A 15502-nucleotide genomic window follows, 5' to 3' on the forward strand; every position below is an offset into this window, starting at 1 on the left:
AGGGTTCAATGTATTCTTGATAACCTAGATCTATAGACTGCCCGCAAAAAAATGATCACAACAAAGAGGGTATGGGGTTTGGCAGCAGCTGTAAATGCGAAAGCGCCACTTTTGCCTGTCTAAACTTCAGGGTCTTAAGTAAGGGACGGAGGAATCGTTTTCTTGGCACTGAGAATAATTTACACAATAAAACGAAATTAAGCGTGTCCTGAGGAGATTAAAGATCGCAGCCACAGGGGCCTCTTTGGAATGAGGTCAAAATCCCACTGGTGCGGCTAAAAGATGGTGGAGTTGGTTAAATGTAAAGCGCAAAATTGAAAATCTACCATGGGCGCTAAAAAATGCACTAAGTTATGGTTCCATACCTGGCTCAGACTTTAACATTACATAAGCCCACACTGAGGGTTTACTAAGCTCAGTATTTTTGCGCTGGGCTGTGACAAATTTATAGTATAACTCTTTTGTGCTGTTCAAATTCCCAGGGCATAAAGTGTCATGTGCAAAAAAAAAAAGGTCTGGCCTTCCCATGGCCTGTGCAGTTTCCTTAATGTAACGTATCCAGGGAATTTTAAAGCCCTGATCCCTGGCCAAACAATCCACTAAAATCAAGCGGTTCAAACCCTTATGTTCATGTGACCAGATTTTTATCCAGCAAAGTAATGGTTTAATTACCACTTGATCTGCCAGGTAATCCACCCCTAGCTCTTCATGGACAGACCAAGCCTGTGTACCTTGGGGGACGTGCAGGACCTGCTGTAAAAACTTTTTTCCGCCACCTGTAAACTATGAGAGGGGATATATCCCCACATCTCACTACTGTATTCAACTTTCACGATAGTCTTGGATTTATACAGTTTTAAGATAACTTCCGGAGCCCCTGAGCCCAGTCTACTGGCAAAGGTGGTTATGGCACAGCGGATTTATTCAGTTCAATGTGCTTCCCATCTTAAAGGGCTCGCTACTGTAGGCGGTCACAAACAGTGGTAGAAGTGGGCATGAGCTGAAGGGCACGGCGTGCCCCTACTTTTTAAATTTATTACAGTCCGTTCCCCTACTTCTTTTTTAGGGCGAGATGACGTAGCTTGCAATGCGAAGCATTGCAAGCTGTCAGCGAAGACAACTAATGTTGCCCGTATTTGGGAGAGTGGACACGAGAGGGGCACGAGCGCAGACGCGGATTTCACCTCGTGGGCGCGCACGTCACCTTTCCCCTCTCGTGTCTCATTCCCTTGCGCAAACACACTCCACAGTCACGCATGCGCACATACTCAGCCACACACACTGCATACACACACTGCATACACACACGCAGACCCACGCGCACACACGCAGACCCACACAGACACATTCGAACAGACACACACGCGTACACCCCCTCCCCTCCCACTCACCGGGCTCTTTCGGCGTGTTCCGTGTCTTCATCTGCAGCGCTGGTCGGAGTCGGCCGGCTTCACTGCTTCCTCGGCGGCGGCGGGCGGAACTTCCTGCTGGATTGCAGGCCCGCCCCCGTCTCGGCCAAAAGTGCCTGACTTCCGGTTTTCACGGAGCAGGGCTGCGGCGGTGATTTCTTTTGGGGGCAACAGCGGTAGGCACCCTCGAATTCGCAATGCAATATTAGTATTGGCAAAAATGTGTAACGAGTCGCCACAATAATAGTATTTATTTAAAACGTAACCTACCTGCATCTCAGAAGGGTTGTGTTCTTTTCCCTTTGCCTGTCTGTGCACGGTCAAGAAGTCTCTTTTGATCTATCTCACTGGCAGGAAGGAGCCTGGGCTCAAGGGCCGGATTGTGATTGCGTAACATAAAGTTGATAAACAACAAGCAAGTGTCTAGGGGGGGGGGTGAGGGCTCGCCTCATGGTTTGGACCCTATGCAACACACACTCCACACAATACCACTCAGTGCCACAATTATATGCTACATAATTACACTGCACTCAATGCAACATACACTCCAAACAATACCACTCAGTGCTACATAATTGCACGCCCCACAATTACACTCTACTGAATAAATCATACACTCCACATAATTATACGCCACATAATTACACTGCACTCAACGCAACATACACTCCAAATACCACTGTGTCACATAATTACACGCCACATAATTATACTCTACTGAATGCAACACACTCCACACAATACCACTCAGTGCCACATAATTATGCTTCATAACTACATTGCACTCAGTGCAACATACACTCCAAATACCACTCAGTGCCACATAATTACACTGCACTCAATGCAACATACACTCCAAATACCACTCAGTGCCACATTATTACATGCCACATAGTTAGATTGCACTCAATGCAACATACACTCCAAATACCACTCAGTGCAACATAATTACACGCCACATAATTACACTCTACTGATTAGACTGCGCTCAATGCAACATACACTCCAAATACAACTCAGTGCCACATAATTACACACCACATAATTACACTGCACTCAATGCAACATACACTCCAAATACAACTCAGTGCCACGTAATTACACACCACATAATTACACTGCACTCAATGCAACATGTACTCCAAATACAACTCAGTGCCACATAATTACACGCCACATAATTACACTGCACTCAATGCAACATGCACTCCAAATACCACTCAGTGCCACATAATTACACGCCACATAATTACACTGCACTCAACATCTAAGTCAGGTAAATACAACACATATTGCATTACAAATGCTATAGGTGTCACATTTGCGAAAGTTAAAACTATTGGCATTGTAAATGACAAAGCTAATAATTTTGGTATTTTCAAAACCAACAGATAAATATAAAATGTGTCATTTACAATACCAACAGCTCAAACTTTCCTAATGCGAGACCTATTGCATTGCAAATGCTTATTTTGAAAAAGTGTCCCAGGACAGCAGGAATAGTCCATACTTCAAAATGATAGCTTGATCATTCAGCCATGTCTCCTCTGTGGTGCATACTGAGGAAGACCTTTGCCGTGCCCACGACCTCCTCCCCTTCCCCTCTGTGTCTGGGGACAGGGGCCTACAAAGCAACACTGAAAGGGATCTCAATCTTAGGTTATCGCAAAAACTGCTACCTCTGAGATTTATAGCTCATTTACTGCCAACTCTACCTGCCTGCCCCCACTGTGACCAACACAAAGGTCACATCAGGCTGCTTTGGTGGCCCCGCCCTTTTTAGCCACATCCCTGACTCCGCCCACTGACCCAATCCTCTGGTTATTCCTGCCCCCTGATTCTCCACCCATAGTTCCCCTACTTTTATTTCCCCACTTCGACCACTGGTCACAAATAACACTCCGATGTAGGGGAAAGCCGAAACCTTAGCCAGAATATGGTGGCCCGCGTTAAAGCTTTTCATACGAGGTCTCCGCCGCTCGGCCACTAGTACATATGTGTTAGTAAAATTAACAGAAAATCTAGCCTGTCCATAAAAGAAATAAAGCCATCTACTAAAGGCGACAGACCCCGTATGGGCCATAAGCACCACGTTGTTGGCCTAGAGTAAGACTGAACTCTATAAGTAACTAGACTGCTGGCATATTGTTGGCTTCTCTGGCAAAAATGGGCTTACACCTGCCATACCGCTGTCCCTAGCAGAATGCTGGTTATTGACATGTTAACATCTCTGGAAAGTTGGGATCCAGATTCCACACAACGAAGCCCTTTCTTGTTATATTTTAGGCATATAGGGCATGATGTGCCCTACACCTGGAGTTCTGAATTCCTTGTAATAATGGAGGTCATATTGTGAGAATTCCCAGCATGTGATGTAAATCCTTGGTTTTTCTTGGTGCATTAAGGGCACACAAGATGTAATCTGTCATTGTTGTGGTAGTAGTGCATTTGAGCACTTCATGAACACTACAGGTATATGTTTGGGAACCAGACATGTATTTACTTAAAATAAAAACCTGACATTTCTTAACCAAATATATTGTTTTCATAAAACTTGTTAATATTTACACTTCGAAAATGAAGTTTATTTCTACAAAAAAGTTTAGATTCGATAGCAAAATGTGTTGATTTTCAGAAAGTGCTAAACTGTTCTTTGGGGAAAAACTTAAAGTATTTCCAAACATATTATTTGGAAATTTCTTTTTTGAAAATGCATTATTTGGTAATATATTTTTATTAATATTTGGAAATGTATAAATTGGTAATCTACTTCCAAATAGATTATTATGGCGTTTCCAGATATATTCTATATAAGATTTGAAGTAGATATTTGAGTGATAATTTCTTTTGAGTGCAGCAGATTTATTGCTGGTTCCCTGGTTCCACAAGGAACTCACTGCCACATGTCATTTTATGAAGTATGGGGAAAAATTACAAACTTTTCTTTGATCACGCCTTTATGACAACTACTGTCTAAGACCTGAGCCTGTAAGTAGAGTGAACAGATTTTCAGAATGAAAAACAGTTCTACAGCCATAGAAATGGGACTATGTTTTGGTCAGGGCCACATTAAGGTCACAGAAAGACTAATATATAAATATGCTTTCTGATAGCTTTGGGTCTAGCCAGCGCTATATAAATCGCAAAAAAAAAGATATATATTTATTACTATTATTTTGATTTTGTTTTTTAAGCGTGCACATGTATACATTTTACCTCTTAGATGAGTACCCAGGAGCAGACTGCTAATGATCGTGGCTTGTAGTGATCGGACACCTATTCACCCCTCATTAAATCCTTCTGTGCTGCATGAGTGAGGCGAGGCAGCTAAGCAGGCAGCTTTTTAAGAAACTGAACTTCTTTTAGTGGTGTTAAAAGAGCTCTTTAAACAGCTCAACTTCTGATCCTGGTGTTAAAGAGGGACGGAGCCAGCGTCAGATTGGTAACGTGGGCACTCTGGCAATGCCCGAGGGTCTGGTATCTGAATGTCAGCTGTGGGCTGCTTTTTTGAGCAACCTGGGGGCCGATTAGGTCGGTTTCTGCATTGCTCAATGCCAACAGCGGCCCAGTGGGTGCCTGAGCGGCCTTTCTGCAGGTAGATGGGCGTCCATTACCTCCCTTTTATCAGCGACAGAGGTGTCACTCCCTTTCTCTCACTGGGCCGGCCCATTAATATATGCATATGGAGCGGGGGCCTGAGCAGAAGTAGCCTCACTTGTTTTCAGGTGCGTTTCACAAGTGTAAACGAATCCGTGTATTAAAAAAAAAAAACACTGCCTAAACTTTTTAAATAAAATTTCGCAGAAGCAGTGTTTTGCGTAAAGGCAATATGCAAATGTGGGCCATATTCTTTAGCGTGCCCTGGTTAATTTTTTAATCCCAAGCCAACCCTGGTAGGACCTATGGTTATTGTGCGCACTCACCCAACCCTTTCTCAAAATCCGGGATGCACCTAGGTTTCAGCAAATAGTGCCGGGACCGTCCTTGAAAAACCAAGACTGGCCAAATCCGGCATGTCTGGTCTCCCTACCTGTAAACCTAGTACAGCCTTTCTGCTCTCTGAACCCGTTTCGTTTCTGTAGCTTGCGCTATAGCATTACTCTGTGTGCCTGTTATATGTCTCCTGCTGCATGTGATTTGACTTGTGTACATTTTGTTATTTCTAGCAGTCCTGCCAAGCGTCACACAACAGGTGTGCCGCTCACGCATTTCAGTGCGGTGATCCACATCACCGCACTGAAATGCATTGTCACGCATTTTGCCACCTGCTGCCAGGCGAGCCACCAGCGGCGCCTGTCACTGTGCCCGGGCTCTTTCTGCTGCTCCGAGAGAGGTGCGCCTGCTTCCGTTGTTCCTAAACAGTTAACCAGAGACTGCTGCTCTCAGCTCTGCGGCTGAGAGCGCTACAAATGTATCTCTCGACGGCACTCTGCCAGGATCTGCCTGTTGCCCTGGAAACAAGATTGCAGCAAATTATGTGGCACCAGCGCGGCTCAGGAATCATCACACATTGCAGGGGACCGGGCTGCCCTCTCAGTCCGATACTGCATGTGCCAATCACCGACAGTGTCACCAGGGGGCCGGGATTAAATCGGTAGAGTGCCGTCTCGTCAATTTCGGGAGGAACAGGAAGTAAAGCGGCGGGGGAATCTGAGAGTGCAGGATGCCTGCTCACAAGACCGCCTCTCTTATGACATGATGGCCGCCAGCGGTTGCCAAAGGGGGCCGCATGAATCGATTGCGCCCCGCTAAACCAGGCTGCAGCAGCAGTTGACCTCCTGGCAGCTGAGCCGGCGAAAGTCAGCTCTGGGCTGGCCAGACCTGGCACCAGGAGGAATGCGGGGGGGGGGGGAGGGGCAGGCGAGGAGATGAGTTGTCCGACTACTTGAGTGTTCAACAGCAGCTGCCTGGATGAAGACAGGCACTGGCAGAGTGGCAGTGTGCTGCACATCGTGGCTGGGCAGCAGCAGGTCACTCTACTATAAGTAAGTCACCCCCCACCCAGCGCTGCGCACGAGACGCGGCAAAGCACAGCCTGGTAGAGCATTTGTGGTGCCTTTGGACGAATTTATCAATTCTGAGCTGGAGAAGTGGACTAGTTGTAACCCACTTATCCCTCATCTTACCCAGAAATAATGTGTAACATGACCTGAAACTGACAGGCGTTATGGCTTTTGTGAGTTCAGTCAACTCTTACCCACAAGTGCATACTCACCAGAAACCCACACTATCCCTTTTAAAGGCATTACTGTAAGCGGATTATAGTGCCAAATGGAAAAAACAAAATAACCCTACATATGATCGGAGTCTGTGTGCCATGTCGGTTAGATAAGCGCCCTTCCATTCCTGGTGCTTTGCAGTCGTTTTAAAATCTTATTAGAGTTTCTTGTTGCTCAAATGGGTGTAATTTCTGATAATTATGTTTCCCTGGTCTTCATTCCTTTATTTTTGGTCACGAGAAAGTGTCACTCGTTGTCTTTGAAATGTCACTCATATTTACACAGAAATTATGAAAATGTCACTCACAGCAATCTGAAACCTTGGCAGCTATGTTCTACCGCTCACCCTACAACCACTTTCTAAGTCACAAATAACTGAATTAACTTTCAAGAGACGTGCTGCAAACGAAGTGAAATGTAGAAGTGAAGAAAAATGCTGTATATATTTAAAAAAATGGAGTGAGTGAGCCTCCAAGTTTCCCAGAGATGTTCAGACTTTAAAACGCACTATCAAATGCACTGGAATATTTCAACATTCACAATTGTGACCGTATAACTTTTTAACAAAATCATTGGTATAGTGCGCACGGAAGTACATGATTTGGCGCTCTTATTTTTTTCTTAAAACCTAAGAAGTCCTCCGGACCTCTGATCTGTCCGAAGTAAGTTGAGCATGCTTCGCTTTGATTCAAGACGAGTATTTACGCCCTACCTGATAAGTGAACCTGCCAGTATCGTATTTAGGGTGCAACTAGAAATCTTTCCTCTGTTTAAGAGGAGGTTGCATCTGTATTAGTATTTTGGAAATGAGAGCGTTACAGACAGTTTATCTCCATACAGCGAGGCTTCTTGGCTTCTGCGAAAATGTTTATGGTCTGATTTGACTCGCGAGCTGCAGAAAGATTGAGAGGGGCACCATCTGCTGGCCACTTTAGTACTTTGCAGCGTTTCTAAATTTGTTGGTTTCTACTAGGGTCAACTCCTCCTGAAAAATGGTTTCAGAGTGTTGTGGAGTCGGGTCAGAGATTCAAAATATAGTTCTTAAACAGCAAAGCCCCAAATAAATAATGTTTATACAATAATGTGTGTATAGATATATACACACATTATTTTAAGCTCAACATATATATTTAGGTCACTGCATAGTTAACCTTTAAGTTATTTTACTAGATGCTTATGGGTCTCTGTTCATTTTCCTTATGGATCGCAATACGTAAATATGATCATAACAATTGTATCTACAAGTGCTCCGCTATTGAAATATTGAGGAAAACCATAAAATAAAAAAATACACTAATAAATTAGCTTTGCGTACAGCAACACCTGAAAGTCAGAATTTCTAACTGTTTATCCATACTTGCACATATGGAACTTTACTCAATAACATTTTATAAATCTTTATTATTTTCTTTATGCATGTTTAACCTTTCTATGTAGTTATGCTATATATTTATTACTTGACTCCTACTGTACAAAGAAAGAAAACAAAGTCTTCAACACCCTCCAATGCACTACTGTCGTATCCTATAACTCTCTTGATATTATCCTCTACCTCCACTCTGATCATACCAAACCTCATTCTGCTACTATGATCTCCCATATAACCCTTTCTGAACACTTCCCTCCTCTATCTTACTATGATCTCCAAAATAACACTTCATAGACTCTTCTCTCCTGTATCTCTCCTTTGACTCATCCCAAACCTCATTTTACTACTTTGATCTTCCTAATGACCCTTTTGTAGGCTCTACCCTCTCATATCCCTCCTTATTCCTATTCAATCAGACTAACAGAATCAATTCAATTCATGAAGCTTTATTCGGTACATATAAAATGACCATAAAAGCACAAGGATAAAACACATTAAATAGCAGATATTTACAAGATTCAGATGAAGATAATACCATAAAAAAGAAAAAGTACAGACATGATTCTTAAAATAACATACTTTTCCGGGCATTAATAGACTGATTTAAAAACGTAGCAGTATAACAGAATAACATGTGCACTGCTCATATTAACATCTTATATTTATTTTTCCTTATAGTAATCCACTACTAATCCCTTGGGTTCTGGAGTAGCATGCTACTCGCCAAAAAGCACATCAACACCTTGTCAGGGGTAGTTAGCGCTATATAAATAAAATTACAATTACAATGTCAACAGGCATGCCCGAGAATTTGTAGCAGTGGGTCAAATAACACATTCAAACATTACTGCCGTTATTGAACAAAAAAAAGGCAAGATTCAGAATCTTTTATAATCCAGTTACTCACATATTCATGCATATGCTCAACACAAGCTCTCACCTCACAAACAAGTCAGGTGTGGCTGATTTTGTTAAATCAGTTTTGTATGTAGACATCGCTGCCTGTAATAGTTGTTTCTGTTTTCACTTGCCTGTAGGAATCTAAATGATGTCTTCTGTTGAAAACACTGTTGTTGGAAGGGCATACTTTTATTTTTGTAGCTTTAAATTGGAGTTGGCTTCCCCTCCAGAGTGGCTGTCTACTGCTTGCCTTTTCTGACAAGTAGACAAGAAGAAGAAAAACTGACTCTACAACCTTCACACAAGCATAGACCAGAAGCATGGACTTAATACCAAGGGGCTAGTTCAAATGAACTCACAAAATATTTTAATGAGGAGAGTGTTGTAATGCTGAGTGATTTTGGGTAGTGCTTCTTTGAAAGTAATTGGGGAATTAAAGGAGAGAAATGTCTTGCCATTTGTCACTATATCATAACCAGGCAGCAATGTCTTTCATTGTTAGACAAGTAGGATGGACTTGTCATAATCTATGTGCTTGGGTGAAATTCTTTACCTTAGGCCTGAAGATTGGCATTTTTGAGGCTTTAATATGATTATGGTATTTTGAGGGGACTCCAGATGAGCTTTCTGTTAAATTAACCTACACTTGCTCCTTGTTATTGCTCATTTCAGACTCTGCCACCTCAAGGCACGTTTAGGGCCCACGGACTGTTGGGCAATGCTGCGAAGAGGTCTCGGATTTGAGTCTTGAGGACTTTTCCAGTCTGTAACTAGCTGCTACAAAACTGTAGGGGGATTGACAATTCAATCCCTAGCTGATGGCCACATACATAATTTTTTTGAGGGGGAAGTAGCTTTAGTTTGTTAGAACCTGTACCAGGAAAGCAGAGAACGTGTTTGAGTAATTTTTACATTTTTAGACTCCAGTATTCTTGTGGTCCAATACAGGTTTGTGTGTAATGTGTAAAACATTTAACTGGAACTAGAATGATCAGTATGTTTGTGGAATACTAGCAGTATTAAATCCCGCCCACGCAAGCTGCCCGGGGACATGACTATTCTGTTGGTCTTGTGCAATAATTCATTTCTCACCAGAAAGTAATCTGCCGAACAACTAATTAAGAAGGTAGCATGTACTACAGGACCTTATCAGTGATCTGCAAATTATACAGTCGGAGACCGGAAATGTGTAGATATCTTCCAGTCTCCACTTCCAATGAAAAGCCATCATTGTCTCCTTACAACTTTAGTGCCACTTGACAAATCCGTAAGAAATTTGGCTCTCGCTTTGTGCATTTGGTTATATTTCGGCATGCTAAGTTTTGTGCATATCCATCTGACGTTTGTTGAGGAGCATCAGCATGCACGAAAAAACCCTCCTGTGACAACACCCATGTTAGTTACTTATTCTTTTGATATAGTGCTAAAGAGGATGGAAAGATCGGATTTCCACATTGCCTATGTATGCGTGATGTCTGCTCACCCTTCATAAGCATCAAAGGCCCTTCCCCTCCTGTAAATACACACATGACAAACCGCCCAAGTACTCCGTTTTAACCAGGTGTTTTCTAGTGTCAAATTCCCACCATGTTTTTTTTTGTAGCAGTGGTGCTACAGCCACTTGACTGGCAAATGTTCATAGTGCATAATCTCACCGGAGTATCTTTTGTTTCTTTCATAGGAACCTGGAACGGCACCACCAGAGTAGCCATAAAAACCCTCAAGCCTGGGACTATGTCACCCGAAGCCTTTCTTCAGGAGGCCCAAGTTATGAAAAAGCTACGCCACGAGAAGCTGGTGCAACTGTATGCTGTGGTTTCGGAAGAGCCAATCTACATTGTCACTGAATACATGAGCAAAGGTGTGACACCAGAGAAACATACTGTTTCCCTGGAGGGTTGTTTTGGGTGGATAGAAATCCCCATGACCAAGTGATGTCTGGGGATGGTGTTTGTGGTAGAAGCTACTAGCGCATTTTCCTGAAAATAGTCCAAAAACGAGTTAGTCATGGATAGAGGGTTCCAATAAAGTGCTGCAGAGTGAGAAGGTATTTTCTAGCAGAACACTGTGAAAGTCGTATTCCTTAGGCGAGGAGGGGGTCAGTGGAGATAACTAGGAATGGGAGGTGCTAAGCGGGGGTTTCCATGGTGGAAGGGGGTGGAGTGCTGGGAAATATCTGGGATTAGTTGTGCAGGGTGAGATTGTCATGGAAGCAGAAACTGGTTGTGGGATGGAGTGAATTTCTTCGTTTGGTGATATTCTAGGCAGGCTTATTTTGAGAAACGATCGGGTAGTGGTTCTTTTGGTATGCAAGTTCTTGGTGGTACTCCTTTAAGTCAGAGGATGATGGGTGGGACATGTTAGTGGGAAGAGTTACAGGACACTCTTTTTCTTAGAGAACAAGCGTGTTGCAGAAATCCATATAAATTAGCATATGATAGTTTATTAGTATTTCACATGAAGATTCCTAAAAAAGAATCCTTAGCAAGAGTTTGTAGGAAGAGTTATGGAGTTTGTAGAAATAGTTCTTGGAGTTTGCAGAAAGAATTCGGACTTCTCAGAAAGACTTCTCAGAGAGACTTCTCAGAGAGACTTCTCAGAGAGACGAGACTTCTCAGAGAGACTTCTCAGAGAGACTTCTCAGAGAGACTTCTCAGAGAGACTTCTCAGAGAGACTTCTCAGAGAGAGGACTTAGAGTTGTTAGAGTGCTCAGTTATTACTGTGCTTAGAAATAGTTATTAGTGTTTATAGAAAGTTCTAAGAGTTCTTAGAAAGTATTCTCAGACATAGTTCTTAGAAAAGATTCTTAGAATTAGTTATTAGAGTTCTAAAGGTTCTTAGAAAGTTTCCTTAAAGTTCTTAGCAAGGGCTCTTGGAGCTCTTAGCAAGAGGTCTTAGAGTGCCTAGAAAGCGTTCAAAATTCTTAGAAAAAGTTATTAAAAATAGTTGTTATAAAAAGTTTTTTAGAGTTCTCAGAAAGTTGTTAGAGTTCTTAAATTGTTTTCTAGTGTTCTTAGATAGGGTTCTTAAAAAGGGTTCTTAGAGAGGGTACTTCGAGAGGGTTCTTAGATAGTGTTTTTAGAAAGAGCTGCCTAAAATGAGTTCAAGGTGTTCTTAGAAATAGTTATAATAGAGATTTCTTAGAAATGTTTTTTCAAATTAGTGTTCTTAGAAAGGGTACTTAGAAAGAGCTCTTAGATATTAGAGTGCTTAGAAATAGTTTTTAGAAGAGAACTTGGAACGGGTGTCCCAAAGAGTTGTTGGATTTCTTATTAAGAGTTCTTAGGAAGGGTTTTTAGAATGAGTTCATAAAAGGAGTTCTTAGAGTTGAAAGAGTTCTTGGAGCGCTTAGAAAGCTTTCAAGTTTTTAGAGAGTTCTTAGAGTTCTAAGAATGAGTCCTAAGATTTCTCAGAAAGGGTTCTTTGATATGGGTGGCATATTTGTGGGTGAGGTGGTAATGAATAAAAGCTCCCCAAGGTCGCTCGCTAGCAATGAGTGGTTTTGCCAGGTGACTTGGTAATGGACAGTGGATGATTTATTATAGAGGGGTTCGCTGTTGAAGTTCTAATGCGGTAATGATATTTTGAGAGTATTTTTGTTAACTGGTCAGATGGTGACCCTGGAGCGGTCTTCATCACTGTACTTGTGTTTTCTCTCACAGGCAGTCTACTGGATTTCCTTAAAGGTGATATGGGCAAGTACTTGCGGCTGCCTCAGCTTGTGGATATGTCTGCACAGGTGAGTTGGCTAGCAGTTGGTAATGTTTTTCGAATTGAAAACTAATATTACTGAAAATTATTTTGTAATGGTTATCCGTTGGTGACTTGAATGGAATGGAAATGTTGTGGCGATCAGGTAATCTTGACCAACTCATTGTGTTACCCAATGCACACTCTGGATTTTGTTTGTATTCTAGATTGCATCAGGCATGGCGTATGTGGAGCGAATGAATTATGTGCACCGAGACCTCCGAGCAGCCAACATCTTGGTAGGCGAGAACCTTGTGTGCAAAGTGGCAGACTTTGGCTTGGCTCGTCTGATAGAGGATAACGAATATACTGCCAGACAAGGTATTTGTGGGCAACTCTTGGGCTTCAAGATCTGGGCAAAGAAAATATATGAATACATTCTCCCAAAAGGTTGAACAGAAAGGTATAAATTCAGGGGAGAAATGTGTTCATGGGGGGCCATCAGGTGGAGCTTCTTAAACCCTTCACTGAGTAAATGACAAAGATGTTGCTCTCTAAGCAGTTACATTTTAACAGTGTGTCCATTAAGCTACCTCAAATAGTGAAAGTTACTACTCCCCATAAATGGCATACACTTAATTAAATTCTATGGCCACAATAATTTTACTGCACCTCTTGCCTTGACTGTCCATAGTCTAAATTTCTTCAGCTGATTATCACATGCTAACCAAACTTCCACATCAACTTCAGCAGTTTTTATCTGGAATTGTCCGGTCAAAATTAATTACTCAAAGTGTTTCTAGATATCTGCACATCCGGTCTCCACAGAGTGATCTCATTTTTGGGAATAATGTGATTATAAGCTACAACTGTAACAAATAGAAAGCAGGAAAACATCAGAAAATAAGGCTTAATTCAGAATATTTGACAAATGTCAATTAGAATGAAAACACAGTGATCTTAAAGTTGTTAAAATTCAGCATGTACGGATAGCATAGCTACTACCTGCGCTAAACGGCGATTGAGAGTGTAATAACACAAAATATCAGCCCCATTCGGTTCATTCTGTCGATTTACTTCAATCATAGAGTACTTCCATGTTCGCCAAGATCACTATTGTTATGGCTTCTTATTTATCCTAGACTAGTGAGACAGTGTATTTGATGCTTTTAGATATTCTAAAGTTATTCATAAGGATTGTGTGTCCAATATGGCGTGTACTGCCCAAATCTTTTTTACAGTCCATTCAACTTCTAAAAGTTGCTTTCCTTAGCTCAATTCTGAAAATGTTGATCCCCAAATTCAGCGTTGTGTAGAAATGTTCAACCCCGTTATGAAAGTAAATCACATCTCTCTATTCTGCACATGAATTAAGAATTATTTTGGTTTGTGGTCAAGTTTAAGTTGTTAGACAGTTAGGTAGTTAATCAGTCTCATCACCTTTCAGGATTTGTGAAATAAGTACAAAACATTTCGAATATTTAACTAAATAGGATGTTGCTCGTTAAGTAGTTCTAAAAGTTCAGTGTTTTTTTTTCTTCAAAATGTTGAGAAATACTGAAAGCATCATTGACAGTTTAAAGTTTTTACTGTTTTATTCAATTTTGTATATGTTAGAATTGTATGTTCAAAAGTGCAAACATTCCGTTCGATGCAGACAACGTTATCCAGATGGATTTGTTATTTCCAACTATTTCAGAACATCTAAAAAACAGTTCTGACATTTATAATGAACCACCCAAGTTTGTATGAAACCCCGTTAGGACTGCTGAATTGTGTAAGTTAATTATTCCCCACTTAAAACATTAAAAACTCCTAAAGTTAATCCACAAAATAAATTGACTTTGTTAAACATTAAAGTGGTTTGTTTCTGCAGGTCTAAAATATATCTAGGTCGAATTGTAAACTGTAGCTTTAGGAATACCCTTCTACTAAAATATTCTTGAGCATTTTCTGCAGTAATTCCTGCTTAGAAGATTGTATTGTAGTTTATTCGCTTGAGGCAAGATGTTCGCAGCACAGGTTTTTGTAGGTAGCAGCTGTTTTTTTTTAAATGGGACTAGCGCTAATGAAAATAAACCACTGTCCCCTTGAGGAGGGAACGCAGTAATTAAGGGATAAAAATGGGCCTGACCTTTGTGTTTTCCATGTATTTTTGGTTGACCACCTGTACTGTATGAACGTAAGAAACCTGGGTTATTCTAAGGAGATGCAGGTACTCCGAAATGGATTTTGATTCTTTATCAAAATCTTAGGAATTACTCGCATTTTATTTCTCCTTGGGATTAGAGCGAATCTTAGTAGCTGTTCTTAGTGGAGGTTATCCCAATGCAAATATCAGTGGGTACAATGCATGATGTTTACAGCGCATGCATTTATCACTGATTTTTGCAATGTGTTTCGAACGTGCTGTTTTACAACGTGGTATTTAACAACTCATAGTGCACAAACGATTTTTATGTCACAACTGATATTTTTTATGTAGAAATAAATGTACATAAAATGTTTATGTACATATATATTTAAAATATGTATACATGTGTAATCGCACACATGCAATAATATGTATAAATATAAACATAAATATCCTAAAAGAAAAGCCCTAACATCACTTTGCCTCTACTCTAACCTAAACCCTAAAAATTCCCTTATCTATACCTGAAACCCCAAGCACCCCTTTTGTAATGTAATTGCTGGGTATCCATCATAACAACCTCTCTCTCTTGCTTAAAAAAAAAACAAATCCGTACTCTAAAAAAACTGTACGGCTACCTAACCCTGTACAATAAAAACCCTTATCTCCCTTTGTCTCTGCCCACCCCTGAACCTTAAAAATCCCTTACCTCTCTTTACATCTACCCATCCCTAAACCCCCCAAAAATCCTTATCCCCTTTATCTCTACCTACCTCTGTA

The 15502-nt window shown here is 41.2% G+C and overlaps 1 protein-coding gene across 3 annotated transcripts in view; it reads left to right on the forward strand.

Annotated features, from left to right (window-relative positions):
- Positions 1 to 15502, forward strand: part of SRC (SRC proto-oncogene, non-receptor tyrosine kinase) — a 257634-nt gene that overhangs the window by 221335 nt on the left and 20797 nt on the right. For all 3 annotated transcript variants that reach the window (XR_015297608.1, XM_086932231.1, XM_086932230.1), the window contains 3 exons: positions 10579 to 10758; positions 12561 to 12637; positions 12816 to 12969. Coding sequence is in view for 2 of the 3 variants with exons in the window: in XM_086932231.1 (XP_086788357.1) it covers positions 10579 to 10758; positions 12561 to 12637; positions 12816 to 12969 (411 nt within the window). In the remaining variant the exon portion in view is untranslated. The remainder of the gene's footprint in view (positions 1 to 10578; positions 10759 to 12560; positions 12638 to 12815; positions 12970 to 15502) is intronic.

Source organism: Lissotriton vulgaris, chromosome 7 (assembly GCF_964263255.1).
Source record: "Lissotriton vulgaris chromosome 7, aLisVul1.2, whole genome shotgun sequence".
In the NCBI taxonomy this organism is placed as follows: Eukaryota; Metazoa; Chordata; class Amphibia; order Caudata; family Salamandridae; genus Lissotriton; species Lissotriton vulgaris.